We start from the raw sequence: 23,402 nt of genomic DNA on the forward strand, positions 1-23,402 counted from the left end.
ATCTGCCCACCAGAGCAACACCCAGCTCTACCCACCACCAGTCCCTCCCATCAGGAAACTTGCACAAGCCTCTTAGAGAGCCTCATCCACCAGAGGGCAGACAGCAGAAGCAAGAACTACAATCCTGCAGCCTGTGGAACAAAAACCACATTCACAAAAAGAAAGACGAAATGAAAAGGCAGAGGACTATGTACCAGATGAAGGAACAAGATAAAACCCCCGAAAAGCAACTAAATGTAGTGGAGATAGGCAACCTTCCAGAAAAAGAATTCAGAATAATGATAGTGAAGATGATCCAGGACCTTGGAAAAAGAATGGACGCAAAGATCGAGAAGATGCAAGAAATGTTTAACACAGACCTATAAGAATTAAAGAACAAACAAACAGAGATGAACAATACAATAACTAAAATGAAAAATACACTAGAAGGAATCAATAGCAGAATAACTGAGGCAGAAGAACGGATAAGTGACCTGGAAGACAGAATGGTGAAAAGCACTGCCACAGAACACAATAAAGAAAAAAGTATGAAAAGAAATGAAGAAAGCCTAAAAGACCTGTGGGACAACATTAAAGGCACCAACATTCGCATTATAGTGGTCTCAGAAGGAGAAGAGAGAGAGAAAGGACCCAAGAAAATATTTGAAGTGATTATAGTTGAAAACTTCCCTAACATAGAAAAGGAAATAGCCACCCAAGTCCAGGAAGCGCAGAGAGTCCCAGGAAGAATAAACCCAAGGAGAAACACACCGAGACACATAGTAATCAAATTGACAAAAATTAACGACAAAGAAAAATTATTAAAAGCAACAAGGGAAAAAACAACAAATAACATACAAGGGAACTCCCATAAGGTTAACAGCTGATTTCTCAGCAAAAACTCTACAAACCAGAAGGGAGTGGCACGATATATTTAAAGTGATGAAAGGGAAGAAACTACAACCAAGATTTCTCTACCCAGCAAGGATCTCATTCATTGGACGGAGAAATCAAAGCTTTAAAGACAAAAGCTAAGAGAATTCAGCACCACCAAACCAGCTCTACAACAAATGCTAAAGGAACTTCTCTAAGTGGGAAACACAAGAGAAAAAAAGGACATACAAAAAAAACCCAAAACAATTAAGAAAATGGTAATAGGAACACACATATCGATTAATTACCTTAAATGTGAATGGATTAAATGTTCCAACCAAAAGACAGAGGCTCACTGAATAGATACAAAAACAAGAGCCGTATATATGCTGTCCACAAGAGACCCACTTCAGACCTAGGGACACATACAGACTGGAAGTGAGGGGCTGAAAAAAGATATTCCATGCAAATGGAAATCAAAATAAAGCTGGAGTAGCAATACTCATATCAGAAAAATAGACTTTAAAATGAAGAATGTTACAAGAGACAAGGAAGGACACTACATAATGATCAAGGGATCAATCCAAGAAGAAGATATAACAATTATAAATATATATGCACCCAACATTGGAGCAACTCAATACATAAGGCAACTGCTAACAGCTATAAAAGAGGAAATCGACAGTAACACAGTAATAGTGGGGGACTTTAACACCTCACTTACACCAATGGACAGATCATCCAAACAGAAAATTAATATGGAAACACAAGCTTTAAACGACACAACAGACCAGACAGATTTAATTGATACTCATAGGACATTCCATCCGGAAACAGCAGATTACACTTTCTTCTCAAGTGCACACGGAACATTATCCAGGATAGATCACATCTTAGGTCACAAATCAACCCTCAGTAAAGTTAAGAAAACTGAAATCATATCAAGCATCTTTTCAGACCACAATGCTATGAGATTAGAAATCAATTACATGGAGAAAAAAAAGTAAAAAACACAAGCACATGGAGGCTAAACAATACGTTACTAAATAACCAAGAGATCACTGAAGAAATCAAATGGGAAATCAAAAAAAACCTAGAGACAAATGACAACAAAACACAACGATCCAGAACCTATGGGATGCAGCAAAAGCAGTTCTAAGAGGGAAGTTTACAGCAATACAAGCCTACCTCAAGAAACAAGAAAAATCTCAAATAAGCCATCTAACCTTATACCTAAAAAACTAGAAAGAAGAACAAACAAAACCCAAAGTTAGTAGAAGGAAAGAAATCATAAAGATCATTGCAGAAACAAATGAAATAGAAACAAAGAAAACAATAGCAAAGATCAATAAAACTAAAAGCTAGTTCTTTGAGAAGATAAACAAAATTGATAAACCTTTAGCCAGACTCATCAAGAAAAAGAGGGACAGGACTTAAATCAATGAAATTAGAAATGAAAAAGGAGAAGTTACAATGGACACCACAGAAATACAAAGCATCATAAGAAACTACTATAAGCAACTCTATGCCAATAAAATGAACAACCTGGAAGAAATGGACAAATTCTTAGAAAGGTATAACCTTCCAAGACTGAACCAGGAAGAAATAGAAAATATGAACAGACCAATCACAAGTAATGAAATTGAAACTGTGATTAAAAATCTTCCAACAAACAAAAGTCCAGGACCAGATGGCTTCAAAGGTGAATTCTATCAAACATTTAGAGAAGAGCTAACACCAAACTTCTCAAACTCTTCCAAAAAACTGCAGAGGAAGGAACACTCCCAAACTCACTCTACAAGGCCACCATCACCCTGATACCAAAACTGACAAAGATACTACAAAAAAAGAAAATTACAGACCAATATCACTGATGAATATAGATGCAAAAATCCTCAACAAAGTACTAGCAAACAGAATCCAACAGCACATTTAAAGGATCATACACCATGATCAAGTGGGATTTATCCCAGGGATGCAAGGATTGTTCAATATATGCAAAACAATCTATGTGAAACACCATATTAACAAATTGAAGAATTAAAAACCATATGATCATCTCAATAGATGCAGAAAAAGCTTTTGACAAAATTCAACACCCATTTATGATAAAAACTCTCCAGAAAGTAGACATAGAGGGAACCTACCTCAACATAATAAAGGCCATATACAACAAACCCACAGCAAATATCCTTCTCAGTGGTGTAAAACTGAAAGCATTTCCTCTAAGATCAGGAACAAGACAAGGATGTCCACTCTCGCCAGTATTATTCAACGTAGTTTTGGAAGTCCTAGCCACGGCAATCAGAGAAAAAAAAGAAATAAAAGGAATACAAATTGGAAAAGAAGTAAAACTGTCACTGTTTGCAGATGACATGATACTACACATAGATATTCCTAAAAATGCCACCAGAAAACTTCTAGAGCTAATCAATGAATTTGGTAAAGTTGCAAGATACAAAATTACTGCACAGAAATCTCTGGCATTCCTATACACTAACAATGAAAAATCTGAAAGAGAAATTAAGGAAACACTCCCATTTACCATTGCAACAAAAAGAATAAAATACCTAGGAATAAACCTACCTAAGGAGACAAAAGACCTGTATGCAGAAAACTGTAAGACACTGATGAAAGAAATCAAAGGCGATACAAACAGATGGAGAGATATATCATGTTCTTGGATTGGAAGAATCAACATTGTGAAAATAACTGTACTACCCAAAGCAATCTACAGACTCACTGCAATCCCTATCAAATTATCAATGGCATTTTTTACAGAACTAGAACAAAAATTCTTAAAATTTGTATGGAGACACAAAAGCCCCCGAATAGCCAAAGCAGTCTTGAGGGGAAAAAAACGGAGCTGGAGGAATCAGACTCCCTGACTTCAGACTATACTACAAAGCTACAATAATCAAGACAATATGGTACTGGCACAAAAACAGAAATACAGATCAATGGAACAGGATAGAAAGCCCGGAGATGAACCCACGCACCTATGGTCAACTAATCTATGACAAAGGAGGCAAGGATATACAATGGAGATAAGACAGTCTCTTCAATAAGTGGTGCTGGGAAAACTGGACAGCTACATGTAAAAGAATGAAATTAGAACACTTCCTAACACCATACACAAAAATAAATTCAAAATGGATTAAAGACCTAAATGTAAGACCGGACACTATAAAACTCTTAGAGGAAAACATAGGAAGAACACTCTTTGACATAAATCACAGCAAGATCATTTTTGAACCACCTCCTAGAGGAATGGAAATAAAGACAAAACTAAACAAATGGGACCTAATGAAATTTACAGGCTTCTGCACAGCAAAGGAAACCATAAACAAGACTAAAAGACAACCCTCAGAATGGGAGAAAATATTTGCAAACGAATCAACGGACAAAGGATTAGTCTCCAAAATATATAAACAGCTCATGCAGCTCAATATTTAAAAAGCAAACAACCCATTCAAAAAAATGTGCAGAAGACCTAAATAGACATTTCTCCAAAAAAGACATACAGATGGCGAAGAGGCACATGAAAAGCTGCTCAACATCACTAATTATTAGAGAAATGTAAATCAAGGGCTTCCCTGGTGGCTCAGTGGTTGAGAATCTGCCTGCCAATGCAGGGGACACGGGTTCGAGCTCTGGTCTGGGAAGATCCCACATGCCACGGAACAACTAGGCCCGTGAGCCACAACTACTGAGCCTGCGCGTCTGGAGCCTGTGCTCCGCAACGAGAGGCCGCGATAGTGAGATGCCTGCGCACCGCGATGAAGAATGGCCCCCGCTTGCCGCAATTAGAGAAAGCCCTCGCACAGAAACAAAGACCCAACACAGCCAAAATAAATAAATAAAGCCAGAAAACATAAAAAAAAAAAGAAATGTAAATCAAAACTACAATGACATATCACCTCACACTGGTTAGAATGGGCATCATCAGAAAATCTACAAACAACAAATGCTGGAGAGGGTGTGGAGAAGAGGGAACCCTCTTGCTCTGTTGGTGGGAATGTAAATTGATACAGCCACCATGGACAGTATGGAGGATCCTTAAAAAACTAAAAACAGAATTACCATATGACCCAGCAATCCTACGATTGGCATATACCCAGAGAAAACCATAATTCAAAAAGACACATGCACCCCAATGTTCACTGCAGCACTATTTACAATAGCCAGGTCATGGAAGCAACCTAAATGCCCATTGACAGACGAATGGATAAAGAAGATGTGGTACATATATACAACAGAATATTACTCAGCCATAAAAAGGAACGATATTGGGTCATTTGTAGAGACGTGGATGGACCTAGAGACTGTCATACAGAGTGAAGTCAGAAAGACAAAAACAAATATCGTATATTAATGCATATATGTGGAATCTAGAAAAATGGTACAGATGAACTGGTTTGCAAGGCAGAAATAGAGACACAGATGTAGAGAACAAACGTATGGACACCAAGGTGGAAAAGCAGGGGTGGGGGGAGGGATGAATTGGAAGATTGGGATTCACATATATACACTAGTATGTATAAAATAGATAACTAATAAGAACCTGCTGTATAAAAAAATAAAATAAAATTCAAAGAAAACAAACAAAAAAAAGGAGTAAATGAGATATACCATACAACAGTGCTTCTCAAACTTTAATGTGCATGTGGATCATTTGCAGTTGTGCTTAAATGCAGACTCTGATTCAGTAGGTCAGGGGCCGGGACTGAGCTCCTTCCTTTCTGATAAGCTCCCAGGGATACCCGGCTGCTGCCCAAATCAGGAGGCGACAGGCTGCTCAGTCCAGCTGACTGTTACCTCCCATTTATGCATGTCTTATCTCCCTTACTGATCTCACCTTCCTTGGGAGAAAAAAATATTTTTTTCAGTATTTGTATCCTCCGAAGTTCTAACCTAATCAGAATGCCTTCCATATGGTAGGCATTAAACACATGCCAACTGAATGAATGACATCCAGCTTTGACATTCATACTTCTTCTATGGCTATAGACAGAATTGTTTCTTCTTTGAATTAGCTTACTTTAAATAGAGAAGTATTTTTGAAAACTGAAAAATCAAAACAGCTTTCAATCTACTTTTTTTAAATGAAGAAAAAAAATTGTATTTGCAGCATAATACAGCGCTTTTTTTCCCTCAGGCTGACCTAATCATCTTTTTTAAAAATCCACGATTAACTTGTTAAAATTATCTTCTAATGATTCTTCCATTTTTTTGTAAATAACAATTTAATAAATCAAAGTAAGTCATCTGGTTTTCTGGAGAAGTTTTAAAACTAATACAAAAAAAAGTAATCATTTTCTTAGGATGTACCTTATACTTTTAAAGCACCACGATAAAATTATAAGGACATCTTAGGAAAGGTAACATGTAAAAAATAAGTCTGACTTTTAGATTAACGGTACCATAAAAAAATCAAATAGTATTATTGCCATCAGTAGGTAGCTCTTTTGCAGTTTTGTGGGTTTCTCCGCTGATTTTCTGTGATCACCGTGACAAGTGACTAAGTATCTAGGGCTGGCTTCTACGCTTGTAAATATTACTTGTTAACCTGATTACATCTTTGTTCCATGCTGAGAAAAATGGTATGTTGATGTTTCAAGCACTCAAGAAAAGAACAAAGGTGGAGTATTATTTTCATTTCTAAGATGTTTACCTCTACAGTTTCATGGCTTTTTTGATGTTTTTGCGATGAGTTCGCCAATTACCAAAATAAACAATTATTTTTGAGTAACGTAGGATAGTAACCAAGGATCAAGTTTTTAAGCAAACCGCCGAATTAAAACAACGTAATGGTCTTGCAACTAAACATGGATAACCGGGTTTTCGCTTCCCCACACATGAAGCACATCAATCCCCCCCCCCCCGATATGGCGCCCCGGCGCCGCGAAGCCCAGTCCCGCCTCTGCCGCCGCGACCGCGCGCGCTGGTCCGGCTGGTACCGCAGCAGAGACCAGGCCAGCACACGAGGCTCTACGAGTTCCCTCTGGAGTTTGCTCTTTCGTCTTTATTTAAGTTGTTTTTTGTTTTTTTGTTTAAGACAAGACACCAGGCGGGTAGCATAGCGCCGGCCACCCAGCAGGCACTTCGGAGGCTGGAGGCTCGGCGGGAGCCGCAGTGCCCTCGAGGCAGTCCTCCTACGTCCCCATTACGGAGGCAAAATGGTGGTCGCGAACGCCAGCCCGCTGGCCCGGGCGGGGTTTCGGCGCGGCAGGGGAGGAGCCCGCCAGACTCCGGCGGCCGGATCGGTCCTCACGCAGGCCCGCCCCGGGGCCCACAGCCCGAGAAGCTGCCGGCGTGGCGCCTGCGGCAACCAGAGCCCGGTCGAGGGATTGGAGGCGGCGTCCCCGAGACCGTGAACAAGGACGCCATTATGGCCCTCCCCTGCCAGCGCCTCGGCCGCAAGCCGCCCTGGAAGCGAGGCTCGGGGCTCGGAAAAAGGGACGAGGAAGGGGGTCAGAACCAGGGCCAGGCGGGAACCGAGAAGCGGGAGGGGCGGGAGGGGCGGAATGACTGCCTGGCGGGAGCGGAAGGGCGGGGCGAGGCGAGGCGGCAGGAACAGGGGAGGGGGCCTCCTCTGCAGGGCGGGCGGCGGGACCTGGCTCGGGCAGTCCTCTCCCTGCGGGTGGGGTCCAGAGATAGGGTGACCCACCCTGTCCCGAGCTCCCCGGTGCGGCCCGGGATCGCGGCGGGCGGCTACGGCTGAGCTCCCGCGGCGCCTCTTACCTGTGCCTTCCCTGCTTCTGTCGTCCGCCATCTTGTTGCGGCGCCGTCGCCGGGGAGAGCCCTGTCGCTAAGCTAGGTCGCGGCGTCCTGGCCCCCTGCAGCCCTACGGCTAGTCGGCCCTGGAGGATAGGCGGCTCCGAATCCCGAAGGAAGAAGACCCTGGGCGTGGGTGGGGGAGGGAAAGCTTGGAGCGCGCACCCTCCCCCTTCCCGCCATGACCCTCTGGCGCCCGGGAGACCGGAAGCCCGGACCCGCAGCCCGCGACCACCGAGCCGGGGCCAGGGCTTCAGCCTATTCCTTCAGTACCGAGGCCTGAGCCCTGGTTTTTCTGGCGTGGAGGAAGTATTTAATAATAAAGTTCCGAACCCCTCCTTTCCCTTGTTTATGATCCATTTGGGGACACAATGCTCTCCGCCTCCCCTCCAGTTTGTAGGATGTGGCGTTGCTCGATTTTTTTTACTGCATATTTTAAAACGCAATTGGAGAGATGGGTGCAGAACTCGGCTCCGGGGTGACAGAACCAACCGGCAATCCCACCGCCTCTCCTTCCCGTCCGCACCCCGCGGAGAGGCCGGACTTGCCCCACCTCTGGCCCCCCGTTTTCTCCCGTCCAGTGCTCGCCGCCGGCTCCCAAAGACGGGGACTGCACGGCGGGCGAGAGCTGGAGCTGGGACGGAAAACTGGGCCGGCGCGGGAGGAAACCAGAGCCATTAAACTGTTATTACTGGAGGAGCGGAATCGCTGTAGAAAAACATGTGTAAAATCGGCGCAAACACTGCGTCGTCAAGGCTGCGATTTCTGATACAAAATAGAAGGTTCTCATAGCAACAAAAACGTGCCCATCTTATGCTCACTGTTAGGTACATGAAATTTCTTGTGAAATTTGACAAGACCTCCAGTTAAAATTACTGGGAAGGAAAGTTTTAAATCTTGCTTTTCTAAAACTTCGAAGCCGTGGCATGATGTTAAGTTTTTGTCTTATTTTAAGGAAAAGTTCACTATACTAGAATATTTTCTTTTAAAAATGATTTTTGAGTAATATGCCTCATGGTATGGTTCAAGAAAATATATATTTTTTAAACGAGATTTAGATGCTATTTAAATGCATGTGTGTACTAATTTAAATTACTTGATTTTATGTAAAAATCGATTATAAACAACTAAGTATTAAGAGGCCTTCAAAATAAAAGGTATTTAATGGTTTTACTGAGTGTTTACGCTCATATTATTCTGGTTCTATAATCCCTCAGTAAACCCTAAAGAAAACTAATATTCTTTATTAAAATATTTTTTCTGTAGAAGATATATGGTGCTGTGATCAGCATTCTCTCTGAAATTGACTATAAACAATTGAATCTTCACAAAATGGCTCATATTAGAAGATAAATACATAAAATGAAAACAATCGTGAACAGTAAGGTCTTAATGCCGAAAAATAGGGGAAAGTAGTCATCAGCACTCATGTATATTTAAATTTCATAGTCATCATGGTCTAGCTATTGGTTTTTTAAAGACCCCTCTTTCCATATAGACGATGAAGGCCTTTGAAATAAACGTGGGAAACCCCAGCTTTAGTCTTCAGGCCCGCTACTGTGCCTTTTCATGTGCTGCTTTTCTGTTTCCTTTTTACGGAATGATTTTCCCTCCTCTCTCTCTGCCCTAACATTCACCCTCCCACAGACACACAAATGTCCCCTCCCTGTTGTCAGTGACCTCCTTAAAGGTCATGCACTCCTTGAAGCTTTCCCTGTCAACCCGTTACTCTGAGGTACCATAGCCATACTGTAGACCCAAATCACATTGATTTTCAGTGACTTGTTTCCCCCTAACAAACTGTAAGCTCTTGAGGACAGGAAGTGCTTTATTTGTCCATATATCCGCAGTGCCTAGAACAGCTTTTCAATGTTTATGTCTAAAATAATGTGCATTTTTAAAATTAGGACAGAATTTAGTCTTCTCAATGACTTATGAAGAAACAAAGCTTTTTATTGTCTAGATTATTTCAAGCCATGTTAATCTCTACTCTGAACTCCTACAGCGTATTTAAGACAACACTCTCTAAATTTGGATGAGTAAAAAAAATTTGTTAATTAACTCCTCCCCCCAATTAGATTTGAAGACTGGATCCTAATATATGCACCTTTTGTATACCCACAGTACCTATCCCAATTTGGGGCACAAACTATGAGCTTAATATGTACTTTCCAATAGACTAATTGGCTGATTAGATATAAAAGTCTGTAATGATTCTGGAACACTTTCCACAAAGTGAAAAAAAATGGTTATCCAGGTGATAATTTAAGCCCACTCTGCCAATCAGTGGGGCCAGAGGGATGTGTACAGGTTATGTCTTTTTTGCATGATTGAATTTATAGTGTTAAATTTCTTCTCACAGGCATCTGTTCTGTGCCCATGAGGGACACAGAAATGTTTCTTCTGAATACAGTTGACTCACTTACCTAAGGTGTGGGTAAAGTGGAAAGGGTAAGTGGTGTGAATAACGCAAAATGACAGTAAAAAAATCTTCACAGCACCTTTACTGTCCTAGCATGGAGATCGTTGACATCTCCTTGGACTAGGAATAATTTTTTTTTAAACTGGATTTTCCTCAGCCATTGCCCTGTACTGACCTCATCATCCTAGGCAAGGCATGTAATCTCTTTAAAACTTAGTTAACTTAGAAAAATGGAGATAGCAATGTCCAAGCTCCTTGCCTTAGAGTTTTCATGAGACTGAATAGATGTAACTGAAAGCTTTGAAAATTTTAGAGAACTTGCGAGGAATCCCCACTTCCATGTAGGAAGGAGTATTTAGAGGTCAAACCCCAACTTCTTTTCTGAGATTCAGCTTCGACTTGGAGAGTTTCCTTTTCCTGTGCTTCAGCTACACCACGGGAGGTGGTCTGACTCCAGGTCTTACGCAGGTTCCTACTAGAATCTGCTGCCTGCCTGATGTGATCTAGCTTACATGATAGAGCTTCATCTTAAGTTTGTGGCCCCTTTCTGATTTCCACCTTGCCATTTTTAAATCTTACCAAGCATGAGCAGCCTTAAGCATATCTAGCTTCCTTGGGCTCTAGACCCAGGAAAATGAGAGGCATGGTGTTACTTCTCTGGTCTAATTCCAGTTTTCTAATGAAAGATGCGTCCCTTCCCTGGATGATTAACATCAAGAATGTCCAGCCTTTCAAGGAAGACACTACTCCTACACTACCCCTACCCATAAGGCAAGTAACCTTGCCCTGTGATCTCAAAAGGAGAAACTTATTAGAATACAACAGAATAAGAGTACAGTTTCATTACAGTTACAATAATAAAAATAACTCTTTAAATACTTTGTATATATTATCTCTTTTAATCTTTATGAGGCTGATAGTATCTCCGTTTTACAGATGAAAAAGCTATATATTCACATTAATGGCCTGTTTAAGGTTTCAAAGCTGGTTGGTAAGAGAGCTGGCTAGGAATCTAGTTCTGATTCCAGAGCCACTCTGCTATACTGCTTCTTTATAAATGTAAGATATCATTGTTATATTCTATTTAGTAACCTGAATATTTAGAGAGGAATGTTAAGGGCAAAAATTCTGGGGGGAGGTTGTCACCTTCCTCCCTCATTTTTTTTTTTACTACTTCAAAACATCAACCAAAGCAACTGGCAGAGACTCTTAGGAACTTTAAAGCAACCGGATAATGGCATGCATGTTGTCCTTGTCTGGACAAAGAATTAAACTAAAGGCCTAGCAGGAGAGGAAGTGAAACCCACTCTTCTACCGCACCCCAGTGGTCTGCTCACCTTCTTTTCTTTCCTTCCCACCTTCCTGCAAATTGAGGTTTCAGGTCTCTCAGTAATGAGGGAGAATTGTGTTAAATCCTTGGCTCTGGACAAGAGCATATTCAGTGCCAGAGTTCCTTCAGGCTTTTCAGGGAGACCCAGAGCAGGAAGCTGGAACTGCAGCACTTAGGGGCAGCTTGAAAGTAAATCTTACATGAAACCACAACTCTTAAAGCATTTGGAAAAATAACTTCCTGGCCCTACTTCTGGCAAAAGTACATGTTTCTTTCTATTTCCCTTAAGAACACACATTGACACAACAAGTTACTGTTTAATTCATTGCTTAAGCATTTCCTGTTCTAAGCAGCACTTTTCAGGGACACTCATTGCTAAGCAACTTTTGATGGGTCCCTGTTCTTTATTCATTGAAAATCAGACCTGAAAGGGGAAGGGTAGTAGCTAACCCAGAGATTCAAAAAATGTTCATGATCTCTCATACAACCTCTTACCCCTTAAGTGTGAAAATAGAGGAAAAGCTAGAATTATACAGGTGATTGACTTTGGAATAATTTTTTTTAGTTCCAGCTTCAAAAATAAATCTTTGAACTTAACTTTCACTTCTTACCGTGTTTACATTAGGAGATAGAACTGTATAGAAGAATTAAGCATGTAGCCTTAGGAGGTAAATGGACCCAGGATTGAACCTCAGTCCACTGTTCATTAGCTATATGACTTTAGGCTTCCACATCTGAGGTTACACGGAGGTAAGGAGATGATTGACCAGGTGAGACATGAAGGCCACCTCTGCTTCTCCCTTGACTTCTGGACTGATTTAATTTCTTGAGACTATGGCCACACGACTCTCTGCTGACTCTAGGGCCAATAGTGATAATATTTAGAGCATTTACTGTGTTCTCGGAACGATGCCCAGCATTTTACATCATCCCAGTAACCTTATAAGAAAGACACTGATATGGTTCCCTTTTAAAGATGAAGAAAACCAGAGTTAAGATCCCAAAATTTCTTCTCTGAGAGGAAAGGTGGCTTTCCTCTGCTGAGCTCCAAAGCCTTTCCTGAGATGCCTCCTCAGGACCTTAGTCTGGATGTTCCATTTCCTCCTTATAACAAACCACTGGGACACGACTGCTTTCCTGCCTCTTGAAGGAGGGGTTGTCCAGTCAACAAGGTGAAGAGGCGGGACGTGAGGGGGCTGGAGCATCCCAATCTCTCTAGCTCCACCTTCCCTGCCACCCTTGGTATGACCATGTAGACATTTTTTTTTTAATCTTAAGGGTTGCACTACTGACCTATGGGGAAAGAGATAGGATAATAAAATTAACAAATGGGGATGTTATAAACGTCCTGGAAACTTAGAAAAATTTTACAGACATAGTTCCTGATATATAAAGCTCTTGACACTCTCTGAGATGGTAAGAGCCTGTGCCTGGCACATCTGGCTCTTCCTTCACTCTGCCATTCCAGTACTGCCACTACTGAAATTAATTTTCCTTCCCAGAGTTTATACAGATTAACAATAGTCCAGGTGGCTCTTGCAGGACATAAATAAATAAATAAATAAAAAATTTAAAGCCTAGGAGATAGATAGTTTTATATACACATATGGATTTTTTAAAAAATTTTATTGGATTATAGTTGATTTACAATGTTGTGTTAGTTTCAGGTGTACAGCAAAGTGATTCAGTTATACATATACCTATGTTCATTCTTTTCCAGATTCTCTTCTCATATAGGTTATCACAGAATATTGAGTAGTGTTCCCTGTGCTACACAGTAGGTCCTCGTTGGTTATCTATCTTATATATAGTAGTTAATCCCAAGCTCCTGATTTATCCCTCCCCCCCACCATGTTTCCCCTTTGGTAACCATAAGTTTGTTTTCGATATCTGTAACTGTTTCTGTTTTGTAAATAAGCTCATTTGTATCATTTTTAAAATTAGAGTCCACGTATGAGTGATATCATATGATATTTGTCTTTGAGAGACATATGGATTTTTAAATTTCAGATACTGACAAGTAAGTTCATACTATTATTTTGTATTATAGATAATTCCAATACTGTTTGCAGCTTTAGAATTGAGCAGAAAATGACTCAGTGCTGTGCCTCATCTTGACTTTGTAGGCCTGGCCTGTGATTATGGCCACTTACCCTTAATAAAATGCCTGTGAATAGCAATCAGTTGAGACTGCCCACTCTCCTGCATTGGAGGTTAACTCCTTGAAAAAGTTCCGCATTATCTAGTAACTGCCCTAGAACAGAGATCTGCAACCCCTTCCCCAAGAGAGAATACCACTAAGCAAAGCAATACAAACATAAAAAGATTTTTAAATCTTCACAGGTTTTGCTGGGTTTTTCTTTGTACTTTTTTTTTTTCTTTTTCAAGTCAGCTATATCTTCAAGAAGGTAAGGGAAGGTGTGAGATTGGGAGTGAATAGCGGTGACAGGAAAGAGAGGTTAGGAAGTGATTTTTAGGAAGGCTTGGAGGGGAAGGGAAAGTCAATTACATACAGGGAGTGGGTGCAGGGAGGCTAAGCCAAGGGAAAGCTGGTTAACTGGGGAAGGGCTTACTTAGTCCTCTGGTCCCTCTTGTTTCTTCCTACATGTTCACAATTCTTCCTCACCAAGTAGTGAAAGAAACGCAGCTGCGAACTCCTGGGTGGGAGGCGTGACCTTGTTCATTTTAGCCTCCCTCTCCATTCTTGGAGAAGGAAGTTTCATTCAGTTATCAGAAAGTATTTATGAATATTTTATGTCCTGTGTGCAGGACGGTCTGTTAGGCACAACAGGGAGTACCCAAACATGATAGCTGACAGCTGCTTTCCTTTTGCTGAGATACATTTAGAGCTGGTAGTGTTAAACTAGCAATCTTTTGGGAATTCCCTGGCGGTCCAGTGGTTAGGATTTGGTGCTGTCACTGCCGGAGCACAAGTTTGATCCCTGGTCAGGGAACTAAGATCCCACAGGCCTTGTGGCCAGGCCAAAAAAAATAAAGAAACTAGCAATTTTGGGGGTTTGGGTTTTTGGGTTTTTTGTCATCCAATCTCTTGGTCCCAAAGTTTACTAAATTATTGGCCCACAGAACTCAAATACCCACCCACAAAAGCTACTTTCTCCTTCATATGATGTATAGTGTGTACTATACCCTTCCTATAGTCTCAGCGTACCCAACAATGGTTTGTATCTACAGTGTGTGATCAATTATTAGTTATCCAGAACACCACAGAACTGTGTCATTGGACTAATGGTGTCTTTTCTCCAGGAGATAAGTGGTTGCAAATTTAACTAATTTGACTAAGTCTATTTACTAGGTTTGTTTTTTTTAAAGAAATTTATTTATTTATTTATTTATTTATTTATTTATTTATTTATTTATTTTTGGCTGTGTTGGGTCTTTGTTGCTGTGCGCGGGCTTTCTCTAGTTGCAGTGAGCGGGGGCTACTCTTCGTTGTAGTGCACAGGCTTCTCATTGCAGTGGCTTCTCTTGTTGCGGAGCACAGGCTCTAGGCACGTGGGCTCAGTAGTTGTGGCTTGCGGGCTCTAGAGCTCAGGCTCAGTAGTTGTGGAGCATGGGCTTAGTTGCACCACGGCATGTGGGATCTTCCCCGGCCAGGGCTCGAACCTGTGTCCCCTGCATTGGCAGGCAGATTCTTAACCACTGCGCCACCAGGGAAGCCCACTAGGTTGTTTTTGTGTGTTTGCTTGTTTAGGCCGCTCTGTGCAGCTTGCGGATCTTAGTTCCCCAACCAGGGATTGAACCTGTGCCCCTGCATTGGGAGCGTGGAGTCCTAACTGCTGGCCTGCCAGGGAAGTCCCTCACTAGGTTGTTTTATTTCAGTGCCTGGAGTGGGTCCCAAGGCCTTTGAATTCATAGACCTTTAACTAAGTAGAATGTTAACTAGAAATTTAGTACTAACTATGACTTACATCTCATACGGGAGTGTATATCGTAATCATACGATGATGTTTTTCATGGAAAAAAATATACAACCAAGAATGTAATAAACACTTTTAAAATTGATGTCCACAAACACAAAACCCTCCCTGGATGATCTTAAATAACTATGCCTATACGGAAGTAAGGCTTAAAGCGTATCTTCTTTTTAATGGCCTTCTCTTTAAAACGTGAGTGATATAAGTGTCCAGTAGACTGTGTTCTTTCTTTACATTAGTTATTTTTAAAGAATAATCACTTTAAGAAGGAACAGCGTAATGGGATAGCCAGGCGCAAGAACCCTGAATTTTATTTCTATTTTTGCTCTAATGTTATTTAGGAATATCTACTGCTGGAATTTCTGTGGATTTATTAGACTTCTATGCCTCCATTTCTTTAAAATGAGTATAACATTTTTACCACTTATGCTCTGAAATCTTAGGATGAGAATTATGATCTCTTCCATTCATTATCACTTGCCTAGTAACACCACAAACAGAATTTGAGGATCAAACATGTTGAATAGGATCACTATCTTATCTTCATAATGTGAAAAGCAAATTTTATATCCAATCCAGGGTGTGTACACCTATATGCCGTCCAAATCTGTTGTACTCTCATCTCTGTCTGGTCTTGAGCTATCGTGGCAATGAATACTTCTTTATACCCCATAGCAAAATATCACTATTAAAATAAAGTGAATGAGAAAGATATCAGCTAGATATAATCCTAGTTTTAAACAACTGGCCTCAATACCATTCTTTGCTTTTATCAGTAGACTTTATTTTTTAGAGCAGTTTTAGGTTTACAGGAAAATTAAGCAAAAAGTAGAGTTCCCATATACCTCTTTTTAGCTCCCTCTACACACAGTTTCCCCTACTATTAAAATCATGCATTAATATATTCTTTTTTATTACATTTAAATAGTTGAAGACAGCTATTGCTTTGGTGAATAAGAAAATAAGTATTCTCGTGATCGTAAGGAGTTTGACCTGCTGGCTACTGACAGAATTTCTTTGGCACCATTTACACACAGACTAAAGTTATTTTATTCGGTAAGAATTCCCATATTTAAATGGCTACTCAGCTAGTTGGGGGCACAGTTTGTAACCAAACATGATAAAGGAAGCACTAAACTTGTAACATTAAACTATAGACTGAGGTTCTACCCCTAACTTCCCTTGGTTAGTAGCTTTGGCTGTGTCTCTTCACCTCTGTGAAATTCTGGGATGGATTAGAAAAGCTAAAACAGTCCTTTTCCATTCTTTCATTAATTTTGTAATCCCTTGTTCCCAAAGTGAGTAGAAGACTATTTTAAGTGGCTCAAATATGTGTGTGTATGTGTTGTTGTTTTTTTTTACTTAGTTCTGTTTTTATTTTAGTGTGTATTAAAAAGTCTAGTACCTTGGACCCATGATTTCACAAATGTCATCGCTTAAGATGAGATTGGTCTTTGGTTTTTTAAATTAGTTAATTTATGTCAAATTAAGGAAAATTTTAAGTATCTAATTATAGAAGTAACAGGGATATGACAAAAACCAGAAGTAAAGAGCATGGAATTCCCTGGCAATCCAGTGGTTAGGACTCTGCTGCGCTTTCACTGCCAAAGGCCCAGAGACTTAAGATCCCACAAGCCGCTCAGCGCAGGGCTAGGGTGGGGCGGGGTAACTGAATAAGGTTTGGGAAACACTGGATTAATTAATGTACTAACCCATTTGAGAAATTGTTTCAAGTGGGGCTGTGTCCCACAACTCTTTTTTGTGATCTATACTCTAAATAATTTGGCTCAATTAATGAAACTTAGAATTTACAGGAGGAAGACAATACAATAAGAAAAGTATTTTATTAGAGAAATGCCAAGAAGTTAGGGAGCGCAGCGCAATTAAATCTAATCCCAAAATACCTTCACTATTTCTGGAAATTAGACAAAATCTACAGGGCCAATTTGTGAATAAAGGGAAGGGCTAATTAAATCTATTTTAAAGTTTTTCAGGCTCTAACAATTTCCTCACATTGTATGGCTTGTAATTTGATAAATTAGCCATGAACTTATCCTAGTGTTTGAGTTAATTCACAGCTCTTTCTCAAGTAAAATGCTGTCATGATTCTATCAGTAGGCAACTCCATTCTGCATGGCACCAACTGAACTGGCTTTTTATTTGGGAGGAGAAGAGATATTTGACTCTCATTTTTGTATCAGTATAAGGCTTCCTCTGTCACCTCAAGTGTCTAAAGCATGTGACTCTTTCTTTAGCCCACACATGGAACGTATAAGGCCAAAAAGAGTAATGCATTTTATTCATCTCCGTAACCCATGTATCTTTGCCCAATGCCTGAAACAAATACTTGTTGAGCCAAAAATTGAAATAAGTTAATTATGAATAAACCATGATCCTGTTCTGCTAAAGATACACTTAAAATATCAGTCATTTGAAATTCTTTCATCTGTCCATTTTTCTGGATTTTCCATGCTCTACTGGTATAAATCAGAAGGCAAAGAACTTGGATTGTGTCTCAGTTCCCAACCATAAGTTATAATATAGTACTCTTTTAGAGAGTGGACAGAAGGTGCCTTACTTGAATAATTATTTCTGTGGTGTGCAAAGCTGCTGTTGAAAATATCTGCTATTCCATGCAATGTCCTGTATTTAAAGGTTCATTTAATAACCTCCTATTAAGTTTGGATAGTCTTCACTGATGAATGTTTATTGTTTCTTAGCTCTAGGGAGCTAAGAATGTTTATTTTTTCCCTTAGCTCTTGGGAGCTATCAGTCCTTGATTATAGTAATCCACTTTTTTCAGGTACTTAGTAATACCTATTGCCTCTGTTACTTTTGTAAATGACAATAGCTAATATTCAGAATCCTATGGTGCTAGGCCCACAGCTAGCATACAGGACTTTAACACTCACAGTGATCCTATGAGGTATATGCTATGATTATTCCCACTTGATGTTTTAGAAAACTGTGGCCCAGAGAAGTGAGATTCCTTGTCTTTTGACCAAACTGAGACATGAACTTAGGTAGTCTGACCCTAAAACCTGTGCTATTGCTACTCTCCTATGGTTTTGTCCCTAATTCTCCTATTTTGCATCATGTTTTACAAATAAACCTTTCTAACTATTTTCCAAAGGAGAAAGGTTAATGTTCCTAAATTTATAAACCAATTTTATGGTGAGTCTTTCTGTGAGTTTTTTTCAATCCTTTGTATTGTACTCAAAACATGCATTCCTAAAATGTATCTGTTTTTATATTTGTATTCTTATGGAAAGATTTGCTTGATGTGATGTGCCATTACTTCAAGTTATAATACAATAACCGTCTGTCATTCTCTTCTTCATGTTCATGGAATAAGATTATATGGTTTAAGGACACACATTCATGGTTTCTTCCCTAAATAATCATGCCTACAGCTGGGGCACCCTAGCAACTAATTGTGTGCTCCAGACAACATTTTAAAAGTAGGGCACTAAAGGAGGCCCTAAGCTGCAACCCTTCTCCTGAAAGCCACTCTGGTCCTGGGGAATGAGTCCTGGGCACAGTGACAAGAGTTTTTATCTGACACACCAGCTCCCAGGGTTTCAAATGACAATGACAGAGTGTTAACCCAAGTTTCTAAGTCTGCCATTGTAAATCTACTGAACACAGAGGGAATAGTTATGAACGTAGCTTCTGTCCCCCATCCTTTCTAGTTATCTACCAGTCTAGCCATGTGTGCATCTGCACCCCAAACATTTGTAACATCAACTGTCCTCTCTTCTCCACCTAAAGATTTTAAGAAAATGCATATTAGTATGTTAAGTACTGAAGCCTCAAAATTAATAGGTTTGTAACTGATGCTATTGCAGACAAATAAATAAGAATATATCACCTTAGTTTATTTATTTGCACATGTAGATATATGCATGTATATATGTATTTTCTGCTGTAGAGAAAGGATGTACCGAACCTGAAACAGAAGATAGATAATTTTATACAAATGCATAATCAGTTTATGCATGTTCTTCTTTTTCTTGTTGTTGTTGCAACTGCTGTCACTGCTTTCCATGACTTGGTATCTTAGATTGAATTTCTGCTCTTGCTATGTTTAGAAACTATTTTTATCTTGGCCAACTGACTTAATATGGAACCATGTGAGTGTTGCTATTTTTAAATATATAATAGTCATCCCTAGAACCCATTTAAAGCCCTGTAGAAGACTATTGTGTGCCTATCCCACTCCACTGCACATGTTCCAGGATGTAAGATAATGATTTTTAAAAAATAAACATTTACTGAGTTCCTACTGTATGCCAGGCAACAGGCTGTGTACTTTCATGTTTTCTTATTTACTAACAACAACAACAAAAGCCTGTGTTGCTAGAGACTTCTTGCCTCACCAAGCATATTGTGACTCTACATGTAATTATAAAGCTGTGTACTGAGTGGAATAAGCGTGGGTATTAACTCCAGTCAGTCCTGAGTTCAAATCCTATCTTTTTTTTTTAAGAAGATATCTAGGGGGCTTCCCTGGTAGCGCAGTGGTTAAGAATCCACCTGCCAATGCAGGGGACACGGGTTCGATCCCTGGTCTGGGAAGATCCCACATGCCATGGAGCAACCAAGCCCGTGTGCCGTATCTGCTGAGCCTGAGCTCTGGAGGCCATGAGCCACAACTACTGAAGCCAGAGAGCCACAACTACTGAAGCCCGCATGCCTAGAGCCCGTGCTCCGCAACAAGAGAAGCCACCACAATGAGAAGCCTGCACGCAGCAATGAAGACCCAACACAGCCAAAAGTTAATTAATTAATTTTTTTGAAAAAAGAAGATATCTAGGATGTAGGGACCCTAATACAACGTTAGCCAATATTTATTTATTTATTTATTTATGGCTGCATTGGGTCTTCGTTGCTGCGTACGGGCTTTCTCTAGTTGTGACAAGCGGGGGCTACTCTTCGTTGCAGTGCGCGGGCTTCTCCTTGCGGCAGCTTCTTTTGTTGCGGAGCACAGGCTCTAGGTTCATGGGCTGTAGGCGCGTGGGCTTCAGTAGTTGTGGTTCGCGAGCTCTAGCGCGCAGGCTCAGTAGTTGTGGCTCACGGGCTTAGTTGCTCTGCGGCATGTGGGATCTTCCTGGACCAGGGATCGAACCCGTGTCCCCTGCATTGGCAGGCAGATTCTTAACCACTGTGCCACCAGGGAAGTCCTCAAATCCTATCTTTGCCACTTGTTATCTATATGAAATTGGACAAATTACCTAACCCCTCTGAGCCTCTGCTTTTTCATTTGCAAAATGAAAATAATACTTCCTTATAAGTTGTTGTGAAGAAATATTGGGTTGGTGTAGGATACTAGGCACTTATACACTGTCTGGCACAAAGCAACACAGTAAAAGGTAGTTATCGTTATTTTTTTATTATTCTGAGTGAGTTTCTTTCTGTCCTGAAAAAGAAAAGATCAAAGAGCTTGGAAGACACGTGCTAGTTAAAGGATCACTAAGCTGCTCCTACAACTGTTTGACCCAAGCAGTTTCAATTTGCATGGCTAGAAGGTGCTGCAGTAACCTGATGTGGCATTTGAACAACTGCCATACCTTTTGATTGGGGCCTTTTGCCCCTGGGAGTGCTCAGACATCTGCTGGAACCCCATGAGTGAGTCCTGGTAATTGTTTAACAGAATATTAGCTTTGAGGGGTGTGTCTTTGTCTGCTTGGTCATGACACAGCTTACTGAAGAGCAGCAATGCATTACACACACCTTCAGGGGAAATCGTTGGCTCTCACATCTACATCCAACTGGGTCTGAGTTGACACCACCAGGTGAAGATTTCAGAACCCCTGAAATGTTCTCTGGGAGATGTACTAGATGCTCTCTGGATCAAGGGCACCTAGAGCTTTTCTGGGTGGTCTGAGGTTACACCTTGTGAATTGGAATTTTCCCTGAATGCCAACAGAAAAAGAAGGTTTGGTTCCCCTACTCCTGCTCTAGTAGTCCCTTGGTGTGGTCTTCTCCACTGTCTGCAATTGGACTGTCCTCTTAAGAGGACTTGATATAGTTCCTTTAACTTGGGGGCAGGAGTTGGGAGACCTGGGCTGCTGCAGTTGGTGAGGAAGGAGACAAGAGGTCTTACATTTACTGAACACCTACTACTGTGCCAGAAACTTCACAATGAAGGTAGCATTGCAACAGGTAAATTGGGGGAAGTTTTTCCTCCAACTGTTTGCTTAGCATGAAATTTAACATGTAGTTTAAAAGCAAAATTTTTGTGACTATTACAAGAAACAAATCATTTTCTTTTGGTTATCTGAACAAAATGAAAAAAAAAGAGTCATCTTGCACTGAAAGTTCACTGATAATCCATGTCTTCTACAACACAATATACTTATAAGAAATATTTGTAGAATGTAATTTTGATAGTCTGATTCCGATACTTCACAGGTTCTAATGGACTTTCTCAAGAGATTATTATACCCTCAGGTATTTATTTACTCCTGAAGTGCAAGAATTTTGACATTTCCCAAATCACCTAAAATAAGTCTCTGTCATAGTGTCTGGTTCATAGCAGTTGCTAGGGCAATGAAAATTTCAATGATGCTGTCTAATACTTCAAGATAAACATTTTTCCAAGTATTTTTGCATGGAATTTTACAAAGTGAAGGGCTCTCACTTTGTTTCATAAAACTAAATGATCTAAGCAGTCCTTGGAGATGGTTGATATTTTAAATCTCTCTCTCTTGTGTACAGTCTTGTTTGGAAAACCATTGTTTTATTTGCCTTAAACAGGCAGTCAGGATTTATGTAAATGGTTGATTGTTCATATGATACAATTTTGCCAGCAAAAATCAAGTATATAACCACAAAAAGAATTTTATATGTAAATGTAATAGTTACTCAAAATTTTGAAAAAATAGATTTTAATATTTTCACATCTAAATCAAGCTTACTATCCTGCTCGTTATATTTTAAAAGTGTCCATGTTTAAAAATTCGATGTTCTCATTAGAGTTTTTGCAATGGATCAGGCATCTTTGCAGAAATAATGTATTGTTCACTTGAATGCCCAGCAGGCAGAGTTTAGCAGTTGTTATAAAGTAAATTGGCTTTAATGCGGCCATTTAACTGGTTTAACTCATATATATTATCAGATTTGAATGGGACTTTTCAGGGAATTTAGTTTGGATTTTTTGTTTTCAAAGCTTTGAAATTTATAAAAAGAAGCTCTCAGTGAAAAGGATAGTATAATTTAAAATTCTCTGGAAATTCCCTGGCGGTCCGGTGGTTAAGCCTCGGAGCTTTCACTGCTGTGGCCAGGGGTTCAATCCCTGGTCAGGGAACTAAGATCCCACAAGCGGCATGGCGTGGCCAAAAAAAAAATTCTTTTTTCCATTGCTTAAAAAGGACTAACTATTTTTTGAATCAGTAATATATGCACATGGCACAAAATCAAAAGGTACAAAGGCTTTAATAGTGGAAAACAGTCTCCCTCCCTCCCTGTCCTCCACCAACCTAATATCTCTCCCTAAATACAGTTACCAGTTTTTTTGTTTTTCTCTATTTTTAAAAAACCAGATGCAAATATATATACATTTTTATTAATGCCTTTTTAACCTTCCTTTTTGAGTAACCCCAAAAATGTCATAGCATATAATCCTTCCAGAATTCTATATAAAGCCCTTATTATACATATGAAGCGCAGAGAAAATAAAAATTGTTTATTTTCTCTGACCCTTAGGAAAGTTTTCTATTATACATTAATACAATAATGATAATAAAGTAAACTCTGCTACAGATTATGAAGGAAATAACCAAAATGACCATATCGTATATTTTAACTAAATAGAAAACTAGTTGCATTGAAGTTAAAGATTATAATAAAATATTTTAGGGAATTCCCTGGCAGTCCAGTGGTTAGGACTCGGCGCTTTCACTGCCAGGGCCAGGGTTCGATCCCCGGTTGGGGAACTAAGATCCCGCAAGCCTCGAGGCCAAAAACAGAAAAAAAATTTTAATTATTTGATAATCATTTTTGTATATACTGTTTAATTTTCTAATTTTCAAATTCCTGAATCAAAGCTTTTCATGAATTTATACAGGATTTGAAAAAATCTAGT

At 39.9% G+C, this 23,402-nt stretch overlaps 1 protein-coding gene across 4 annotated transcripts in view; it reads right to left on the bottom strand.

Annotated features, from left to right (window-relative positions):
• Positions 1–18,026, bottom strand: part of DRC8 (dynein regulatory complex subunit 8) — a 131,236-nt gene extending 113,210 nt beyond the window's left edge. Inside the window, exon 1 of one of the 4 annotated variants that reach the window (XM_082341370.1) lies at positions 7,597–18,026. In XM_082341370.1, coding sequence (XP_082197496.1) covers positions 7,597–7,627 — 31 coding nt within the window. In that variant the 5' untranslated portion in view covers positions 7,628–18,026. The remainder of the gene's footprint in view (positions 1–7,596) is intronic. The other 3 variants (XM_082341369.1, XM_082341371.1, XM_082341372.1) reach the window with 3 other exon arrangements.
• Positions 18,027–23,402: the final 5,376 nt, after the last annotated feature.

Source organism: Balaenoptera borealis (genome assembly GCF_965194805.1).
Source record: "Balaenoptera borealis genome assembly, chromosome: 1".
NCBI classification, from domain to species: domain Eukaryota; kingdom Metazoa; phylum Chordata; class Mammalia; order Artiodactyla; family Balaenopteridae; genus Balaenoptera; species Balaenoptera borealis.